Source organism: Quercus robur, chromosome 3, assembly GCF_932294415.1.
Source record: "Quercus robur chromosome 3, dhQueRobu3.1, whole genome shotgun sequence".
Taxonomy (NCBI): Eukaryota; Viridiplantae; Streptophyta; class Magnoliopsida; order Fagales; family Fagaceae; genus Quercus; species Quercus robur.
Window position 1 is genome coordinate 32,213,287 of NC_065536.1, and position 19,558 is coordinate 32,232,844.

The 19,558-nt window shown below is 35.2% G+C and overlaps 1 protein-coding gene across 5 annotated transcripts in view; it reads left to right on the forward strand.

Moving 5' to 3' along the window:
- The first annotated feature begins 3,455 nt into the window (after window positions 1-3,455).
- Window positions 3,456-19,558, forward strand: part of LOC126717812 (sodium/hydrogen exchanger 7-like) — a 72,173-nt gene continuing 56,070 nt past the window's right edge. For 4 of the 5 annotated variants that reach the window (XR_007652751.1, XM_050419720.1, XM_050419721.1 and 1 more), the window contains exons 1-10: window positions 8,119-8,210; window positions 12,892-13,061; window positions 13,978-14,028; window positions 14,198-14,289; window positions 15,567-15,644; window positions 15,716-15,873; window positions 17,393-17,494; window positions 17,565-17,682; window positions 19,147-19,199; window positions 19,276-19,341. Coding sequence is in view for 4 of the 5 variants with exons in the window: in XM_050419720.1 (XP_050275677.1) it covers window positions 12,899-13,061; window positions 13,978-14,028; window positions 14,198-14,289; window positions 15,567-15,644; window positions 15,716-15,873; window positions 17,393-17,494; window positions 17,565-17,682; window positions 19,147-19,199; window positions 19,276-19,341 (881 nt within the window). In the remaining variant the exon portion in view is untranslated. Of the gene's footprint in view, window positions 3,763-7,898; window positions 7,950-8,118; window positions 8,211-12,891; window positions 13,062-13,977; window positions 14,029-14,197; window positions 14,290-15,566; window positions 15,645-15,715; window positions 15,874-17,392; window positions 17,495-17,564; window positions 17,683-19,146; window positions 19,200-19,275; window positions 19,342-19,558 lie in introns of those variants that run through there. The other variant, XM_050419724.1, reaches the window with a different exon arrangement.

Genomic DNA, 19,558 nt, shown 5'->3' on the forward strand with positions numbered 1-19,558 from the left:
GGATTTTACCCATTTTTTTGCTTTCTGTGTTTAGTGGTTTACTTTTTCTGTTTCTTCATTTTGGTCAAAGGAGAAAAAAAAGGTGGGGGATTCATCTCTTTATGTTGAAGTGTAATTATCATGGTTTTCAAAATCTTGATCTGAATTCTATGATCTTATGATTTTATGATCCCACCTACCTAAAACGATCCAGATCTTTCAAGAATCTTTGCGATCATTCAAAATTGGTAGAATCATATGATTTTGACGATCTCAAACGACTTTGATTTTTTGTAATCTTCTTTAACATGACAAAAGGTTCAGTTGGACCTAAATGAAAAATAAAATCCCAATAGACCAAGTTTTTCCACTCTAATGTAGAGAGAGTGTCAATTAAACCCAAATAAAAAATATTCCAATAGTGTCACATTTTGAGGTTTTTGGCCTTTTTAAATGATGCTTGCAAATGGATGTAGTGATGTATGGTAATTATATTAATGAACGTATAATTTATGTGATTATTTAACATACCAATGCGTATTTTTTGTTTTTTTCTCAAATAATGTAGGATCTTACGATCTACGATTCGATCTTACAATCTACGATCTACGATCCCACCTACCTCCCACAATCCTACGTAAGATTCCGATTTTGACAACCTTGGTAATTATGTTTTGTAGGCAAATGAGGATGACGACACAGTCATGTTGGCTTTAACAGAAAGATCTCTAGAACACCAGCATCAAAATTTGAATGAAATAGATGAATGGCGGGTGGTAGTGGGTGTGGTGGCTGTGGGCGGTGGTGGTTGGTGGTAATGGGTGTGGGCAGTGGGTAGTAGCTTTGTGGGTAGTGAAAGAGATGTGATTGAGAATAAAAGAAATAATATTTTAATGAACTAGTAAAAAATATAAAACTTTTGATGTTGAGTGTATTGTAAAGTGAGGCAAATGAGGATGACGACACAGTCATGTTGGCTTTAATAGAAAGATCTCTAGAACACCAACATCAAAATCTGAATGAAATAGATGAGTGGCTGGTGGCAGTGGGTGTGGTGGCTGTGGGCGGTGGTGATTGGTGGCAATGGGTGTGGGCAGTAGCTTTGTGGGTAGTGAAAGAGATGAGATTGAGAATAAAAAATAATAAAAAAGAAACAATATTTTAATGAAGTGGTAAAAAATATAAAACCTTTGATGTTGAGTGTACTGTAAATTGAGTTGTTAAAATAGATAAAATAAGTTTTTGAGATGTTAAATGCTAAATTTTTTGAGATTTTTGATGTGAATGCTCTTAACACTACCAATACTAATGCTCTAATATATCCAAAATAGATAGTGGGGGCATACTCCTGCTGCAAGCTACTGATTTTTGCCAATGAGTCAGCCGCTTTATTGACTTCCTTGAAGCAGTGTAGGAGATGGACTTGATGGAAAGCTTGGAGAATGACCCTGCATTTTGCCACCAGTGGCTGTGATAGGCTAATGGTTGAAGAAGGAAGAAGTTATAAGTTTAACAACTTCAGAAGAGTCCACATTAATTATATTTTTTGCCATGCGCATCCCAACTCAGCCTTCCCAAGTATTGCATTTGACGTAGTATTTGCATTTGACGTAGCTGAAGGCCTAGCAATTGAATTCTTCATCACTAAAAGTCTACCGTGCGATAATCAAAATTCTATCTATGGATATAAGGAAAAAAGTTGCATATTAAAGTAAGGAATAATGGAAACTTATTAGGTACTTTCGGAGTATTATAAATATGTTGTCTTTCCTTTCATATGAATGGTGAGTTCCACTAATTAAATTTATGATAGGATCCACCATTTATTTGAGAGGAAAAAATACGTATTTATAGTATTTATGATATTTTGGAAGTACATAATAATTTTCCAAAGATGGTGACTCTTCAATCAATAGTTTCACTGTGAAAACTTTATGACATTTATTGTAATCACAAATTTCATGGTGAAATTATGATAGTTCCATTTCAAAACATAATTCGAAGTTGAATCTTCCCTCAACTAACTAGCTCAATCAAATCTTTACTTTCTTATAATCAAACAGATACGTTGGAGACACATGCCGGCACAAAGTTGACTTTTTTTTTTTTTTTGATAAACTAAAAAAAAAAAAAAAAAAGGTTGACTTAATGAACGCTAATCAGTAACCATTAATCACCACGCAGAATCTCCTGGTCTTCCTTCCTAATCCGGTGATTAAAATTCAATTTAATTAATTAAGCATCTATGATTAGCCAGTTCTTTGTTTAATCTAATTAGTACAACTTGTACAAGTGAGAGGCGTGTGACCTCAATTTTTATTTATTTTTGCTTACCTCAATCTTAGAAAGCCCGCCCTCAAAAGTCCCCCCCCCCCCCCCCCCCCCCCCCCCCCCCCCCCTCCTCCCCCCCCCCCCCCCCCCCCCCAAGGTATTACTTGCTCAGATCGCCACTGTCACCTTTTATCGTATAGCACAAACTAACTAAATATTTTTGGTAAACTTGGTATATTGTCATTTAGGTCATTTTTATTTATTTATTTTAAGGCAGAAGAAAAAGTGGAGTAAAGGAGGGTGGAAACCATTATAGTTGATGGGTTTAGGGAAATATGTAAAAATATGAGCATGAGCATCAAGATGCTTACTAGTATTCATAAAAAAGACGCTCATTAGTAAAAATTAAAGAGACTTCAAACTGCTATGGTACGTCATTTAGGGCCCGTTTTGTAAGAAATATCTAGTAATGTTGTTTGTATCTTTTAAAAATTTGTATGGGTGAAAAAGTGTATGAAAATACGTGTAATATTGTTTAAACAATGCAAAACATATTTTTACAACACTTTTTCACCTACACGTATTTTAACAACATTTTTTCACCTACACGTATTTTCAAAATATTTAAACATCGTTATTAAAACTACATTACCAAACCGGCCTTAAGGTTTTGTTTTTGTTTTTATTTTTAATTATTAATTCTATAAGTTTGCATTTTCATTGGTAATCCTTTGTCTATTCTACCAAAAAAAAGTTACTATTTAGAAGAATTAACAGTGACAACCAATATAAATTTACAGGACCAAAATGAAAAATAAAATAAAATATACAATTAACCAAATTTAAAATGTGTAATTTATACTTTCATTTTACATTTATAATAATTTTTTGGTCATAAAATTTTAATTTTTAATAATCAATGGAGTTATGAACGGAAGGACAGTAAAAAAAAAATATATATAAAACTTAAAAGATCAAAAAAATAGCAATCATCAACCAAACTTTTGGTACTTGGCTAAAATTATCAAACACTGATGTCATAGCCGCTTTAATTTATGTGTGTCGGTATTCTTATCGTTACCTATAGTTGTCAAATACAGTGACGGTGACAAAAGAAAAAAAAAAAAAAAAAAAAAAAAAAAAACGTAAAGAAAGAAAGGGAAATACGAAATAGAAAGAAAAAGACGCAGAGAGAGCAGCATCTCGCGCTCTTTCTTTTTCTGTTTCTCACTCTAGACTCATACTCAGACTCAGACTCACTCAGTCTCTCTCACACATACAGACACTGATGCTTAAATAGAGATTCGTCCAGAACTTCTTCTCAACTGTGTGTGTAGTAGAGAAATGGCTAGTGTGAATAATAATAACACTTCGTCCAGAACCCAACCGACGCAGTGTTATTCGTTGGGATCAGTTTGGTGCTCGGAATCGCTTGCAGGCATTTACGGCGTGGGACTAGGGTTCCTTACACTGTCGCCTTGCTCATCCTCGGCATTGCTATCGGTTCCATTGGTATCTCTCTCCGTTCCCTACTTTTTATTTTGTTTGATTGTTGATTCTGCCTCTGAATTATTCTTCCAATTCATACTTAAAAAGTTCTTTTTTTATAAAACTATTTTTGAAAATGTTTAAGCAATCAAACAAGTAGAGAGCGTGAAAGAAATTCAATATTATTTCGTCCATCGTATATGTAATCTGTTCTCCTTTAGTAATGATGCCTAGTTGATTTTTAGATATGTTAATTTTCATCGTTTATTTTGTTTTAATTTTCTATAGAAAGGATTATGAAGTTGTCATTGTTATCAAAATTTAGGTGTAAAATATGGGTGATTCCTTAATTTTTAGATTTATTTGGTTTTAAATCCTAAATAATTGAGGGCATTCCTTTTTAGGTTCTTCGTAAAACTAATGAGCCTCACTCAAATGCCACCTTTTATTCTCATTAGTGTGGGTGGAGGGTGAGGCTATTGGGTCAAATTTCACCGGGTGTGTCTGTAACTCACAACCACCACCAACAACAACAACTAGGCCTTAGTCCCAAAATTTGGGGTCGGTTATGGATATTCAATAGATTAGATTGGGTTGGCCACATGATAGAAGGGGACGCTCCAACATTTATCTGTATTGGATCCATATCATAAGAGAGTGACTAAATTTTATGCTGACCGTCAACCTACCGCAACCCTCCTCCTTTACTTGGGCTTGGGATTGGCTGTGGACTAAAATTATGTCACTAAGCACAAACACAGGTAGAGTAATGTTTGCTTATCTAAAAAGTGAAATAAAAGTAATGCAAGGAGAATTTGGTGATCAAAAGATTTAATTTTAAGAAAAAGAAAGCATAAATAATGTTCCATTTATGAAAATTTTATACTATTACAACCATTGGGTACAAAAATTAACAACTAAAAAAGTCTTGATGGCACTAAAAATATTTTATCCTTAATGGATCCAAAGCAAGAAGAAAACCATCACTTTTCCAATTCTTTCTTTAGTTGCTGAACATAGTGCACCTTCTGCTTGCTATGTTTGGTACATTCATGAAGAACTTTGCAAGAAAGTAATGAATCAACGGATTCGGCTGTAAACAAGTTCAATGAATCAATGAATTCATACATCTTGGGAGGTCTACGTGCATTCAAGGACAACCAAAACAGTAACGAATCAATGGATTGAGATTTGAATCTCTCTCTGTAGAAAGTTCCTGTTCTTCTAACATTTTTGTATTTCTCTCCCTCCATATATGCCACAATAAAAAAGGACCAACATTTTAAACTCTATTCCTGAAAGTCTTTGAACTATGTCACTACATTGAAGCAATCTTTTCACCGTCTTAGTCATCATGCACTTCACCTAACCCTCCTGTGCTAATTGGTGTGCTAGCAATTTCCGTTCTACTATAGATGGTGTTTTTTTCTCCTCCTCTATACCTTCCCATAGGAACTCCTGTTGTAATTTCTCTGTCTATTAGCAACATTTACTAGCATAGTGAAAAGGGACATGAAATAAATAGGCAAATTTGAGCAAGTATTCTATATAATAGCAAGGACAAATTACAGTAAACCTACCTGTGTTTAGGCACGTTTTCACCTTACCTACCCATGGTTCAAAACTTGACACTTTATCCGCTTGAGATCACCTCTATTAGAGGCTTCGTAACCCACCTTTGTTAAAAATGGGTTAAATTTGTATTATTTCTCCCCTTTTATGTATCTTTCCTCTCTTAAAATAAATAAATAAAACTAAAAAGTGAAAACAAGATCAAAAGGTGAGGGCTTTATAAAAGTTAATATTTGGAACCCTATATTCAAAACTCCTAGCAACAATTACAAGAATGCAAAAAAATCAAACAAAAAACCCACAATAAATCTTAGTAATAGGATTGGATCTTATTTTTGTGTGTTTTATACCCATCAAATGGATCAAAAAGCAGGATCTAAAGCCAATTTTTACACTATATCAAAGAATGAATTTGAAGACAATGAAAACTAGTCTGCCATCTCAATGACAAACTACTTGTTTCAATCGACTTTATGTAGTGTTGAGCTCGAAAGGTGTGATGGTTTTTTTCTGGTTTGAGGTCAATGTGTTTGCTTCGAACTCCTTTGATTAATGGCTGGGCTGCCAGCAACAATGGATTTGTCTACTTCAAGATGTCACTGGGTCGCTTTGATGGGTTGGTGGCTAATGGTTTTTACTGTGTTTTTGATGTTTGTTGGAAGCTAGGTTCAAAATGTTGGCTGAGTTTGAAGGGTTTACTTCGAATATTTTGGGTTTGAATGGCTGGGTTTGAAGTGTTTGAATGGTTTTTACTGGGTTTTTGATGTTTGTTGGTATGAACGGCTGGGTTTACTTAAAATATTTCTAATTTGAGGGGCTAGTTAGATTGAATTGGTTTTTTTGGCTGGAGGGGCTAGTTGATTGAATGGGGTTTTTTCTATTTGATGGGTTTCTTAGTTTGAGGAGATCTGGGTTTCTTAAAAAGCTGTTTGTAATTCACTTCTACACAATGTCCTTGCTGTCTGTGAGGAATATGAGCTGTTTGTAGCCCAAAATCTTTGCTGCAATTACTGCATCTCAAACAGCAAGGAGGATAGTCTCTTGGGTGGTTTGGGCTTTTAGGCTTTTGACTCCTTTGAAGATCATTCTCCCATCTTTAGCAATTGCTTCGATTGCATACCTTGACCTGTTAAGCCTTTTGTGTTTGTTCCTCACACCAGCAACTTGGATAATTAGTTGCCAAATTCTCCCAAAACCGGATAGGATTCTTGGCTTCGTCTCTTCCTTCTTGAAGTTTTTTCTATATTTGATAATTAGCTAACAATGTCTTTGTTTGATCTAATGGGTTGGTTAAGTTTGAATTTGCTAGGGGCATCTTGATTGCAATGATGGCTGTTGCTGCTTCAATTGGTACCAATTTCATTGTGTCTTATTGAGAGAGAGAGAGGTCTGCCTCAAAATTTGAATTGAATAGAACCACTTAAGTTCTTCTCAAAAAATTAAAGGTTAAATGCAAAAGTGTTGGAGTCGGTTCCAAATTTAATCTAAAAGCTGTCATTGAATTGTAATTGTTTGGAATTTCATCTGAAATGTTCATCTATTTTTGCAAAAATTCTAGTTTTTTGATTTGTGTTATGTTATGTTTTTGTGGTAAAAGTTGTTTTTAAACGGAAAAGCTAAAGGTAGGTTACGGGAGACAAATAGAGGTAATTTTAGGTGGACAAAGTGTCAAGTTTTAAACTACGGGTAGGTAAGGTGAAAATGGGCCTAATCACAGGTGAGTTTACGGTAATTTGTCCTAATAATAACTTGACCAAAGAGAGAATTTCCCCCCACCCATTATTGGCGGGGATGGCAGGCTCAAGATCATTCCATGTGGAGTCAAAAGGTCTTTTAACTCAAATTAGAGGGGGGGTGGGGGAGTGGTATACACCTTCGAATCTATGAGAGGGAAAATATTTTTTACGGTTTGTCTTTTTGCGAAAGGATTCTGTGGTTATGGAAGACAACAATAGTTTGTGAAGAGAACAAGGGAACAAAGCCTATGAGTTTCATAGAAAATCTAATGCATTTGGGCGTCAGGTTATGGTGACTGAATTGAGGGGTAGAGGCTAGAGGTGGTCAATGGTCATTCTGGTGGGACAGGGGAGTGGGTGGTGTGGGTTTGAACACACTTTGTTTTGGCCACAAGTCCACAACCCCATCATTGAGCGCAAAACTGTGGAAAATGGATGGAGAATTGACCGAATGGAAACAGACATCTCTGGAAAGGCCAACTGAAAGGATGAATACTTTGATGAGTAAGGTAGTAGTAATAGGCACCAAATACCTCCCCCCTTGCCCATATTCCTTTATGGCTCACAAACTCTTGCTCCATTTTACTTTCTGTGCTATGGTGATAAGTAGTTTAGTGTGTCTTTGAGTCAATATTCTCGATGTATTGAGAGCTAATACCATTTTGGTATTAGACTTTCAAACTTCTTGAAAAGGGCCATATTTTATGCTCATTTTGATGATATATTTTTTCCTTAAGATTTTCAACTGTAAAAACTGTGCATCATTTGCCTGATTCCTTTGGTGTGTTTGAAGTTATTGTTTCTTTGCAATTAATGGTAACTCAAGTTGATCAATGATGGGTTATCATGCAGAATATGGGACGCTCCATCGATTTGGAAAGATTGGGGATGGCATTCGACTTTGTAAGTTCAGAATATATTTTTAATATAGCACTGTAACACCTAACATAGGCTTGGCTTTGTGAAACAGCTTTTGACACACGAGTTTTCTCTTCTTGTTAAAATATTTGCCATTTTTTTTCTGAGTGGAAACTATTGGCCATTGGAAGGGTTTAATGTTGTTAATATGCAGGGGCAAATATTGATCCTGACCTTCTATTGGCGGTTTTTCTTCCTGCACTTCTTTTTGAGAGTTCATTTTCAATGGAGGTGCACCAAATAAAGGTTTCATTTCTCTATCTTTTAGTACTAGTCATTTGTGTTTTGGTTATTGGAAATTTTCTTTGGCACATCCAAATAGTAGACTTGCAGATTTACCCCTTCCCCCCCCCCACCCACCCACCCACACAACACACATTTCCTACCCACACATATTGATATAACACGGCTCCGAAATTACTTTTTTCTTTGTGCTCAAGGGAGATATGGGATCATGACTGAGATTATGAATAAATTGTCAAGTCCTAGAGTGGAAGATGTAGAAATTCACCAAGTGAATTTATAAGATGGATGATAATATCTGTTAGGAATATGGTTGGAAGCTCAAGGTTTTTGGGGAGACAATCCATAACAAATTCTTTATTTAAAACATGTGTTACTGTTTCTTGAGGAAATTTCTGGACTAAAAATTAACTTAGGGAATCTGAATTAGTGCTGGCTGGTAATGTACCAGATGTGGAAGCAGTGGCGCAAATCCTAAGGTGTAAGGTTCTCAACCTGCCCCTGAAATAACTAGGCCTACCTTTGGGCTCTATATTAAAAGATGGTGATATTTGGAGGCCTATATTTGAGAAGATGGAAAGGAGGTTGGCAGAGTGGGAGAAGTTCTACTTGTCTAAGGGAGGTAGACGTACATGAGTTAATAGCACTTTATTGTTTTAATCCCTAAATGCTACCTTTATTGTTTTAATCCCTAAGTAGAATGATGCCTCTAACATTCGAGATTTTAGACCTATCAGTTTGGTGGGGAGCATGTGAAAGATCTTGGCCAAGGTTTTGGCTAATCGATTGAAAGTGGTATTAGATCAACTGATATTTGAATCTTAGAATAGTTTTGTGGGAGGTAGACAAATCCTTGATTCTGTTCTCATTGCCAATGAGTGTGTTGACAGCTGAACGAAGAGTAAGATGCTTGGGGTGTTCTGTAAGTTAGATATTGAGAAAGCATATGATAATGTGAATTGGGAGGCACTTCTAAAGTTGATGAAGAAAATGGGCTTTGGGGAGAAATGGTGCAGCTGGATTCGAACTTGTATATTTACAGTGTAGTTTTCTGTGTTAGTCAATGGGTCTCCAGCTAATTTCTTTGGTAGCTCTAGAGTTCTGAGACAAGGGGATTTGTTGTCTCCCATGTTATTTCTAGTTATGATGGAAGTGTTTAGTAGGATGGTGAAGAGAATGGAGGGGCTAGGTTTACTTAATGGCTTTAGGGTAGATGGTAGGAGGGGCAGAGGGGAATGTGTTTCACATTTGCTGTTTGTGGATGATACTATTTTATTTTGTGAGGCAGCGGTGGAGCAAATCCTATATGTTCGATTGTTGCTACTTTGTTTTTAGGTTGTGACCGGTTTAAAGGTTAACGTAGCTAAGAGCAAAATGGTTCCTATAGGAAAGGTAAATAACATGCATGCTTTGGCAGAGATATTGGGTTGTAGGGTTGGGGCCTTGCCAATGACTTATCTTGGTATGCCGTTGGGGGCGTCCCATAAGTCCCCTTCTATTTGAAACCCTATATTAGAAAATTTGAAAGAAAGTTAGCAGGGTGGAAGAAGTTGTTTTTGTCAAAAGGTGGCAGACTGACATTGCTTAAAAGCACGCTATCTAGCCTCCCTACTTATTTCTTATCTTTGTTCACAATTCCTACACATGTGGCGAACAAAATTGAGAAGCTGCAAAGGGACTTCTTGTGAGGTGACTCTAAGCCTCATTTGTTGGGTTGGGATAAGGTGTGTATGCCTATTGCTAAGGGCGGTTTGGGTATTAGGAAGTTGACCACTTTCAATAAAGCCTTACTTGGAAAGTGGCTTTGGCATTTTGGGATCGAGGATAATAGGCTTTGGAGGAGGGTGGTAGCTTTGAAATTTGGGGAAGAATGGGGGGTTGGACCTCTAAGTTGGGAAGGGGTGTTCATGGGTGTGGTTTGTGGAGAAGTATTCGGATGGGTTGGGAAGTGTTTCACCAATATGCCCAGTTTAAGGTTAGGGTGGGGGATAGAGTGAAATTCTGGATAGACAGGTGGTGTGGAGATCTTCCTCTCGATTTGGCTTTTTCGATCTTGTACAATATTGTTGCAAACAAAGAAGCTTCTGTAGAAACATCTTTGATGTGCCAAGGAGCAGGAAATAGGAGAACTTGGGATGTTTGTTTCATTCGGGGTCCTAATGATTGGGAGGCAGATGTGATGGACGATTTCTTTCAATTCTTGGCATCCAATTTACCTCTAGTGACTGATGGTGATCGTATGAGGTGGAAATTGACAAAGAACAAGGATTTTACTATACGCTTATATCATCATAAGTTACATGGTTCTTCTTCCGTTGTTTTTCCATGGAAATGTATTTGGAAGGTTAAGGCACCCTGGCATGTCTCTTTCTTTGTTTAGACAGCGGTTTGGGATAGGATTCTCACAGGAGATAATTTAAGGCTTAAGGGCTTCGACTTCATTGATTGGTGTATTATGTGTCATTGTTGTGGGGAGACAGTGGATTATTTGTTGTTACATTGTGGAAAGGCTTATCGATTGTGGTGCTTTGTCTATAGAACCTTTGAGATTTCATGGGTCCCTTAACGTACGTTGTCAGATCTTCTTTTTGGCTAGTGGAATTAGTTGGGGAAGCATTCTTCTCACATTTGGAATTTAGTCCCATTGTGTTTGATGTGGTGTATTTGGAAGGAACGTAATCGGTGGACATTTGAGGATTTGGTTAGATTCGATGATCAAATGCTTGCTCTCTTTTCTGGTTCCCTTTTTGATTGGGCTAAGGCTTGGGGATTCACATCTAATGATTCTCTTTCTTTGTTCCTTATCTCTCTTCTTCTTTGTTACTAGTGTTTTTTTTCCTTTTTTGTTTTTGCTCTTCTATCTCTTCTTGTACTTTTGGTTTGCTAGTGCTAGTTTGCATTTAGCAGTTCGTTGAATATACATGTTTCTTACCTATCAAAAAAAAAAAAAAAAAAAAAACTCTCTTTAATGGCACGAGATCTTATGAGTACAAGAAAAAAAAAATGCATTTGAATCAAGTTTTAGCATAGGAAAAAAAATTCTTACTCTATATCGATCACGTCTTTTTCCTGAAAATGCGGAAGCTCCATTGTGCACTAAAAGTTGGTTATATGGATTTAAAGGTATTTAATTTTTTAATAGAGTAATATAAATTATACATTTTTAACTCTTTATTCAATAAGTTTTGATTTGCTTTCATGGTACACTCACGTTGTATTGTATTGTAGATGAAGATATTGATGAAATTGGCCAACTTGAGCTACAATTCACAATTATGAATATTTGTAGTATTGAATTTACTACCAACATTGAGTAGATTATGGTATAATTCTTATAAAATATTTACTTTGTTCTTCTTTACTTAAATTGTTGTGTTTATTTTCAAAGGTTTTTTTTTTTTTTTTTTTAAATTTTATATTTAGTTTATCTTTTTATATAATCTAAAGTTATTATTATTTTAAATGCAATAGGGATTTGTGTACTTAAGAAGGTTGACAACTTGACATGGTCTATAACATTTAGTTTTGTAATTATTATTATTTTTTTGGTTCTTTTGTGGGAATGATATCATTAGTGGACTTTGAATTTGAAGTATGTAAAGAATTTTAGTCATGCTCAAAAATCAAAACTATTTGAATTGCAAGGATATGGAAATATTTATGTTTATTGGTTTTTCTGTTTTTTTCCTTTCACATCATATGTATAATAGTAAATTAGTAATAAATAGTCTTAACTATTTGATTTGATTTATTCTCTTTAAAAAATTGGCATTTATTTTTTATTATTTTTGTTAATATGAAAAATATGGGTCAACCTGACTTGATCTGCAACCCGATTGACTCGTCCGGTTTTCAACTTATTTAGTAGGGCCCATTTTTTGGCTTGCCCCATTTTGGTCTACAACCCGAATGACCTTACCCAACTATTTGCCATGTTTGGTCCTTTGTCTATTTCGCCAAAAAAGTTACCATTTAGAAGGATTAATGGTGATAATCAATATAAATTTACAGGACCAAAATGAAAAAAAAAATACAATTAACCAAACTTAAAAGATGTAATTTGTATTTTTTTTTTTTTACATTTATAATAATTTTTTAGTCTTAAAATTTTAATTTTTAATAATTAAGGGAGTTTTAGTTTTGAGAGAATTTCAATCTATGTGATTCGTTTTTTTATGATAACTCTTTATCATGAGGTCAAGACAATAATTGATTTTTGATATAAATAGAGGTTGATCCTCAAATCTCTTATCCAAACATCATAAACTTAAAAGACAAAAATAAAAAAACTAACTTAGACCCACAATAATTAGTGGAGTTATAAGCGGAAGGGCCGTTAAAAAAAAAAAAATTATAAAACTTAAAAGATCAAAGAAAAAAAAAAAAAACAATCAACCAAACTTTTGGTAGTGGGCTAAAATTATCAAACAATAATGTAATAGCCGCCTTGATGTATGTGTGGACGGAATTCATAGCCGCCTTGATGTATGTGCGGACGCCGTACGGTATTCATAGCCGCCTTGATGTATGTGTGGACGGTATTCTGATCGTTACCTCTCGTTGGACGGTATATATATTCTTAAAATCAAAAAAAAAAAAAAATAGAGCTTCGTCCAGAACTTCTTCTCAACTGTGTGTGTAGTATAACCTCAAAAAAAAAAAAAAAAAAAAACTGTGTGTGTAGTAGGGAAATGGCGATTGTGAAGGAGGGGGAAACTGGGAACCCAACCGATGCAGTGTTATTCGTTGGGATCAGTTTGGTGCTCGGAATCGCTTGCAGGCATTTACTGCGTGGGACAAGGGTTCCTTACACTGTCGCCTTGCTCATCCTCGGCATTGCTATCGGTTCCATCGGTATCTCTCTCTGTTCCGTACTTTTTATTTGTTTGATTATTGTTTCTGCCTCTGAATTATTCTTCCAATTCATACTCTTCTTCTCTCTGTTTGTTTCTGAGGAAAATTTAGCATCTTAGCCTAGTGACTATATGATTCGTTCTATTTTTTCCCTCCCAAAATACCATTTTTCATCGAACTTTAAAAAATTCTTTTTTATAAAACTATTGAAAAGTTCATTTTTCATACCTAAATTTTTGAAAATTTTTAAGCAATCAAACAAGTAGAGAGCGTGAAAGAAATTCAATATTATTTAGTCCATCGTATATGTAATCTGTTCTCCTTTAGTAATGATGTCTAATTGATTTTTAGATATGTTCATTTTCATCGTTAATATGCCTAATCACAAGTGAGTTTACTGTAATTTGTCCTAATAATAACTTGACCAATGAGAGAATTTCCCCCACCCATTATCGGCGGGGATGGCAGGCTCAAGATCATTCCATGTGGAGTCAAAAGATCTTTTAACTCAAATTAGAGGGGGGTGGGGGAGTGGTATACACCTTCGAATCTATGAGAGGGAAAATATTTCTTACAGTTTGTCTTTATGCGAAAGGGTTCTGTGGTTATGGAAGAATTTAGAGGTGGTGATTGATAGGCAACAACAATAGTTTGTGAAAGAGGACAAGGGAACAAAGCCTATTGAGTTTCACAGAAATTCTAACGCATTTGGGCGTTATGTTGTGGTGATAAGTAGACTTTCAAACTTATGGAAAAGGGCCATATTTTATGCTCATTTTGATGATATATTTTTTCCTTAAGATTTTCAACTGTAAAAACTGTGCATCATTTGCCTGATTCCTTAGGTGCGTTTGAAGTTATTGTTTCTTTGCAATTAATGCTAACTCAAGTTGATCAATGATGGGTTATCATGCAGAATATGGGACGCACCATCGATTTGGAAAGATTGGGGATGGCATTCGACTTTGTAAGTTCAGAATATATTTTTAATATAGCACTGTAACACCTAACATAGGCTTGGCTTTGTGAAACAGCTTTTGACACACGAGTTTTCTCTTCTTGTTAAAATATTTGCCATTTTTTTTCTGAGTGGAAACTATTGGCCATTGGAAGGGTTTAATGTTGTTAATATGCAGGGGCAAATATTGATCCTGACCTTCTATTGGCGGTTTTTCTTCCTGCACTTCTTTTTGAGAGTTCATTTTCAATGGAGGTGCACCAAATAAAGGTTTAATTTCTCTATCTTTTAGTACTAGTCATTTGTGTTTTGGTTATTGGAAATTTGGAAATTTTCTTGGGTACATCCAAATAGTAGACTTGCAGATTTACCCCTCCCCCCCACCCACACAACACACATTTCCTACCCACACATATTGATATAACACATGGCTCCAAAATTACTTTTTTCTTTGTGCTCAAGGGAGATATGGGATCATGACTGAGATTATGAATAAATTGTCAAGTCCTAGAGTGGAAGATGTAGAAATTCACCATGTGAATTTGTAAGATGGATGATAATATCAGTTAGGAATATGGTTGGAAGCTCAAGGTTTTTGTGGAGACAATCCATAACAAATTTGTTATTTAAAACATGTGTTACTGTTTCTTGAGGAAATTTCTGGACTAAAAATGAACTTATGGAATCTGAATTAGTGCTGGCTGGTAATGTACCAGATGTGGAAGCAGTGGTGCAATTCCTAAGGTGTAAGGTTCTCAATCTGCCTCTGAAATAACTAGGCCTACCTTTGGGCTCTATATTAAAATATGGTGATATTTGGAGGCCTATATTTGAGAAGATGGAAAGGAGGTTGGCAGAGTGGGAGAAGTTCTACTTGTCTAAGGGAGGTAGACGTACATGAGTTAATAGCACTTTATCAAGTTTGTCTACTTTCTTTCTCTCTTTCCTATTCCCTCTAGTATCGCTTTGCCCGTCTATAAGTTGCAAAAGATTTTCCATTTGGTGGTCTAGGAGATGAGTTTAAGTTCCATCTGGTAAATAAAAGAAAATTTGTGGGCCAATTTAATATGGAGGTTTGGGTATACAAAGCTTGGTATACTTTAACCAATCTTCAATGGGTAAATGGCTATGGCTTGGTATCCTTTAACCAATCCTTAATGGGTAATGGCTATGGCGTTTTGCTATTTATACGACTAGGTATACTTACGTCTGCTACATTTATACGACTAGGTTGCTAGAAGATCCACAACATTGCATGGCATAACCCAATGAACACCAAATAAAGAAAAAACCATATTCCACAACTCTCTAGATTCCATTGGGACTTGTTCAAACCATCATAATCTCAACTTTTATTTGCACCTTAATAGTATAGAACTTTTCAAAGAATTTAAAAAACCCTATTTAGCTCCTTGATTTGTATAATTTTTTATGTACATATATTTACTTGTTTGGAGCAATTGTAACTTCATACACATTCTCTAATGATGATTTTTGACGTTTTCAGAATTTACATGATTTGGCTGGTTTGTCCATTTTTCCTGCAGAGATGCTTAGTACAAATGATTTTACTTGCTGGTCCCGGTGTTCTGATTTCGACCTTCTGTCTTGGAGTTGCTTTAAAGGTATCCTTCACCTTGCTGTTTAGACTCCAGTGTTTGTGTCACATAATCAAATCTGTAATATCATACTGCAGCTCACTTTCCCGTATGACTGGAGTTGGAAAACATCATTGTTGCTTGGGGGACTTCTGGGTGCTACGGATCCTGTGGCTGTTGTTGCTCTGTTGAAAGAGCTTGGTGCGAGTAAAAAACTAAGTACAATAATTGAAGGGGAGTCCTTGATGAATGACGGGTATTTATATTCAATGCTTTACCACTTTTTTCTTGTATCTAATATCTCCATAGAATTTTGACTGTTTAGCATGTAAAACCAGATGGTTGCTTTGTCATATATCTACATACATATATACTGTCCTTGTCCTATAAGCTGGGAAGCACGGACGCGGCACCAGAGGAGCCGCACCCGCGTCCGACCCGGTGATGCGCGAGGGACGTCGCTGCCCGCGCGTCGGGCCGCGTCCTGCCACGTGTTTTTTTTTTTTTTTTTTTTTTAGCTGACTCGTGCCGACACCACTCAGACTCGGGCCGATTCGCGCTGAATCGGGCCTTATCGGGCGAAACTGGCGAACTCATCCCCTTAGAGCAGTTTTCCAACACGTCGACCGTTGCTAGAATGAACCCAGGCCATGGCAGAGGCGGCTGCTGCTGCTTCTTCTTCTTCTTCTTCTCCTTTCTTCGTTTTGTTCGCTCATCCTTTTCAATTCTATTTTAAATTTTCCTTGCCTTGTTTTATGTTTTCTTTTTGTTTTGTGAACCTAGCACGTGACTGGGTGTTGGAAATGATAAAGAGATTTGACAGAAGCTTTATTTCTATGGGCCCACACGTAATACTAATATATGAATAATAAAACTATTTTAATATTTAACTTGAGCCTTTATATTGCATTTTTAATAGTTATTTTTTTAAAGAATATTTTAATAGTAAAATTGTTTTAATAGTATTATTATAATTATTGGATAGATATTTAGACTTGAAATTGATAAATTAGCTGAAATTAGCTTTCAATCTTGTGGAATGTTTTAGTTTCATGGATTGTTTTAGTTTCAATTTTGTGGGTTGTATTTAATTTATGAACATCATGTTTTAGTTATTATCTATTATTGCTCTTAAATTTGGTATATGTTTATATAATGTGAAAAAGTATGCTTTGCAATATATTAAAAATATAAATAAAAATATTTTTAATAATTTTTTGATCGCTGAGTCCTGTCACACCCGCACCCACCTTTTTCAAAAATTGCCGAGTCCCGCACCCGCACCCGCACCCGCACCCGAGTCCCGAAATGCACCCGTGTTTCATAGCCTATAAGTAGTGTCTTACTTTCCCTTCTAGGATGTCTCTAAATGAATGTCAACTTTCAAATACTCAGACTATATATTTATCTATGTTTCTCATCTTGTCCTTGGCCACTCAAAAAACTACCAAAACACTAATTGAAGTTGTGCTTACCTTTGGTCGTGTTGGTAACTTTATTATACTTATTCTCATTTCTTAAGTAGTTATCAAAAAGGTTATTCCCATTTCTTGAGAACGGCGCCATTTCAAACCAAGACACTTGATTTGGGATTGAGGAATTACTACTTTATTGTTTTGATGATGACGATTAAAGTGATGATATAGTTATCATTGCCATCATCATAGTTATAATCAACATTGATTTTAATACTATCGTGGATAGTGAGAATTACTTCAATATATTATGTCTTACATATTTGGCCTACTTTGAGTTTGCTTGGCTTCCATGTCCAGGGTAGCAATAGTGGTTTATCAGTTATTCTATCGAATGGTCCTTGGACAGAGCTTTGGCTGGGCTGCCATCATCAAATTTCTCACACAAGACTCGCTTGGGGCGTATGTATCACTTATTTTTGTTGCGATGCTGACAAAACTATTTTGGTTATATGACCCTTTTCTGGTCCAGGGTAGGCATTGGTCTTGCTTTTGGAATAGCCTCTGTTTTGTGGCTTGGGTTTATTTTTAATGACACGGTGATAGAGATCACACTAACACTTGCTGTGAGCTACATTGCGTACTTCACTGTACGTTCCTTACTGAGCTTGGGCACTTCCTTTTCGAAGTTCATGTGCATTTATTATATTTGAATCTTTGATTGATGTATACAGCATGTTAATGTTGGAGAAATCTGCCAAAAAATATATTATTCCAACCTATCTATTAGTTTATTTTTATATAACTTTTGTCCCGCTACTTAGGTCCTGTTTGGTAGCCTTTTTTAAAATTTTATTTATTATTTAAAAAATGCTCTAAAAAACTCTTTAACAACTTGTTTTTGAAATTGTAAATAAAAAATTATTTAATGGTGTTTTTTAAAATAAAATGTGTATGGAAAGATTTATTAATTTTTTTTTAGAAAATAAAAAAGTTGAAATCTTCTTTGATTAAAAAAAAAAAAAAAAACTCCACTACATTTGTTCTTTGAACCAAAACCCAAAAGATTATCACAAGAACACAAACACATCAACAATCCCATTCAGTCAGGCATTTTAGCTAACACTGGATGGGCAACAAATTCAAAGTTTGATCTACAAATCAACCCTTCACAAATTAAAAACTTGGGGTTGAGGCCATCCAGTGTTCAGGCTGATGAACCTTTGGGCAACAATGCAAAGAAAATAGGAGGAATTAAATAGAATCGGCGTTATCAGGTGTTGAAGGGGATGTTTACTTATAAGTCTGCCATTGTAGCAATTAGAAAAAATAGAAATGAAACCGAAAACATCATTTTGAAGTATTCTAAAAACCAGTTTGCACAGTGCTTTTGAGAATGAGATTTTTCAACAAGAAAACTGAAACACCCAAGCCGAACAAGATATTGACGTTTTTTATTTTTAAGAACCATAAATTGTTTTTAAAATTCACAACCAAACAGCGCCTTAAGCTTTTGGACTTGATGCTTTTTAACACCGTCATTCAATGATAAATGCTTCAGATGGTTCTTTTATTAAAACATCACTTGACAAAGAAGGTTGGTCGATTTCTTCTCGGTGTCTATATCCAAACTTAAGATAATACATTCTTTGGAGTTCAGTTCTTTGCTATATCTGGTTGATGTGGTATGCATCTAGTGACATTTATGAATTTTTGTGCCACTTTGTGCAGTAAATTAGCACATACATTAATTAGCACTCACATCATTTCATCACATATAAATTTGTGTGCCAATTTGTGAAGTTATAAAATTCAACAAAGTGAAAAATGGAATCAAGACTTTCAATTCGCCTAAGTTGAAACTGCCTTAGTGATTTAATATTATAAAGAAAGTAAAGAAAATTTAGTAAGTTAATCTTTATAGATTTTGGAAAATATAAAAAAAATAAAAATAAATAAATAAATAAATAAATTAAATCTAGATAAATCTCTTAGTCTATTCTTTTTCATGGGTTCATGTCTTGATCTAGATAACAAGATATTTTGATCATTTTTTGTTTTTTTGGTGGATGGAAACACTGAAAAGGTTTTTTTATTTTATTTTTTTATGATAGGCTCAAGAGGTGGTTGGTGTCTCTGGTGTTTTGACAGTGATGACTCTAGGAATGTAAGTTCAATTGCGTCAGAAAGTTTCATTGCTACTTGGAGTATAGATATCTTTTGATATTAAAATTTGTCAACAGGTTTTATGCTGCAGTTGCGAATACTGCTTTTAAGGGTGATGGTCAACAAAGTTTACATCATTTTTGGTATGCCTTGTTGAGGTTTTATGTTTTACTGAAGTTGCTTTTCTGATTTATGTCTTCAGCAGTCTAAGTTATGGGTGGAGTCTTACATAACACACACACACACACACACAGTTTTGCAGGTATGTATTGAAATAATATGACAACAATGGATAGAGAAACAAAAGGGAATATTGTATTCTTTTCAGAGACTATAAATTATCCAGTAAAGTTTGTTTAA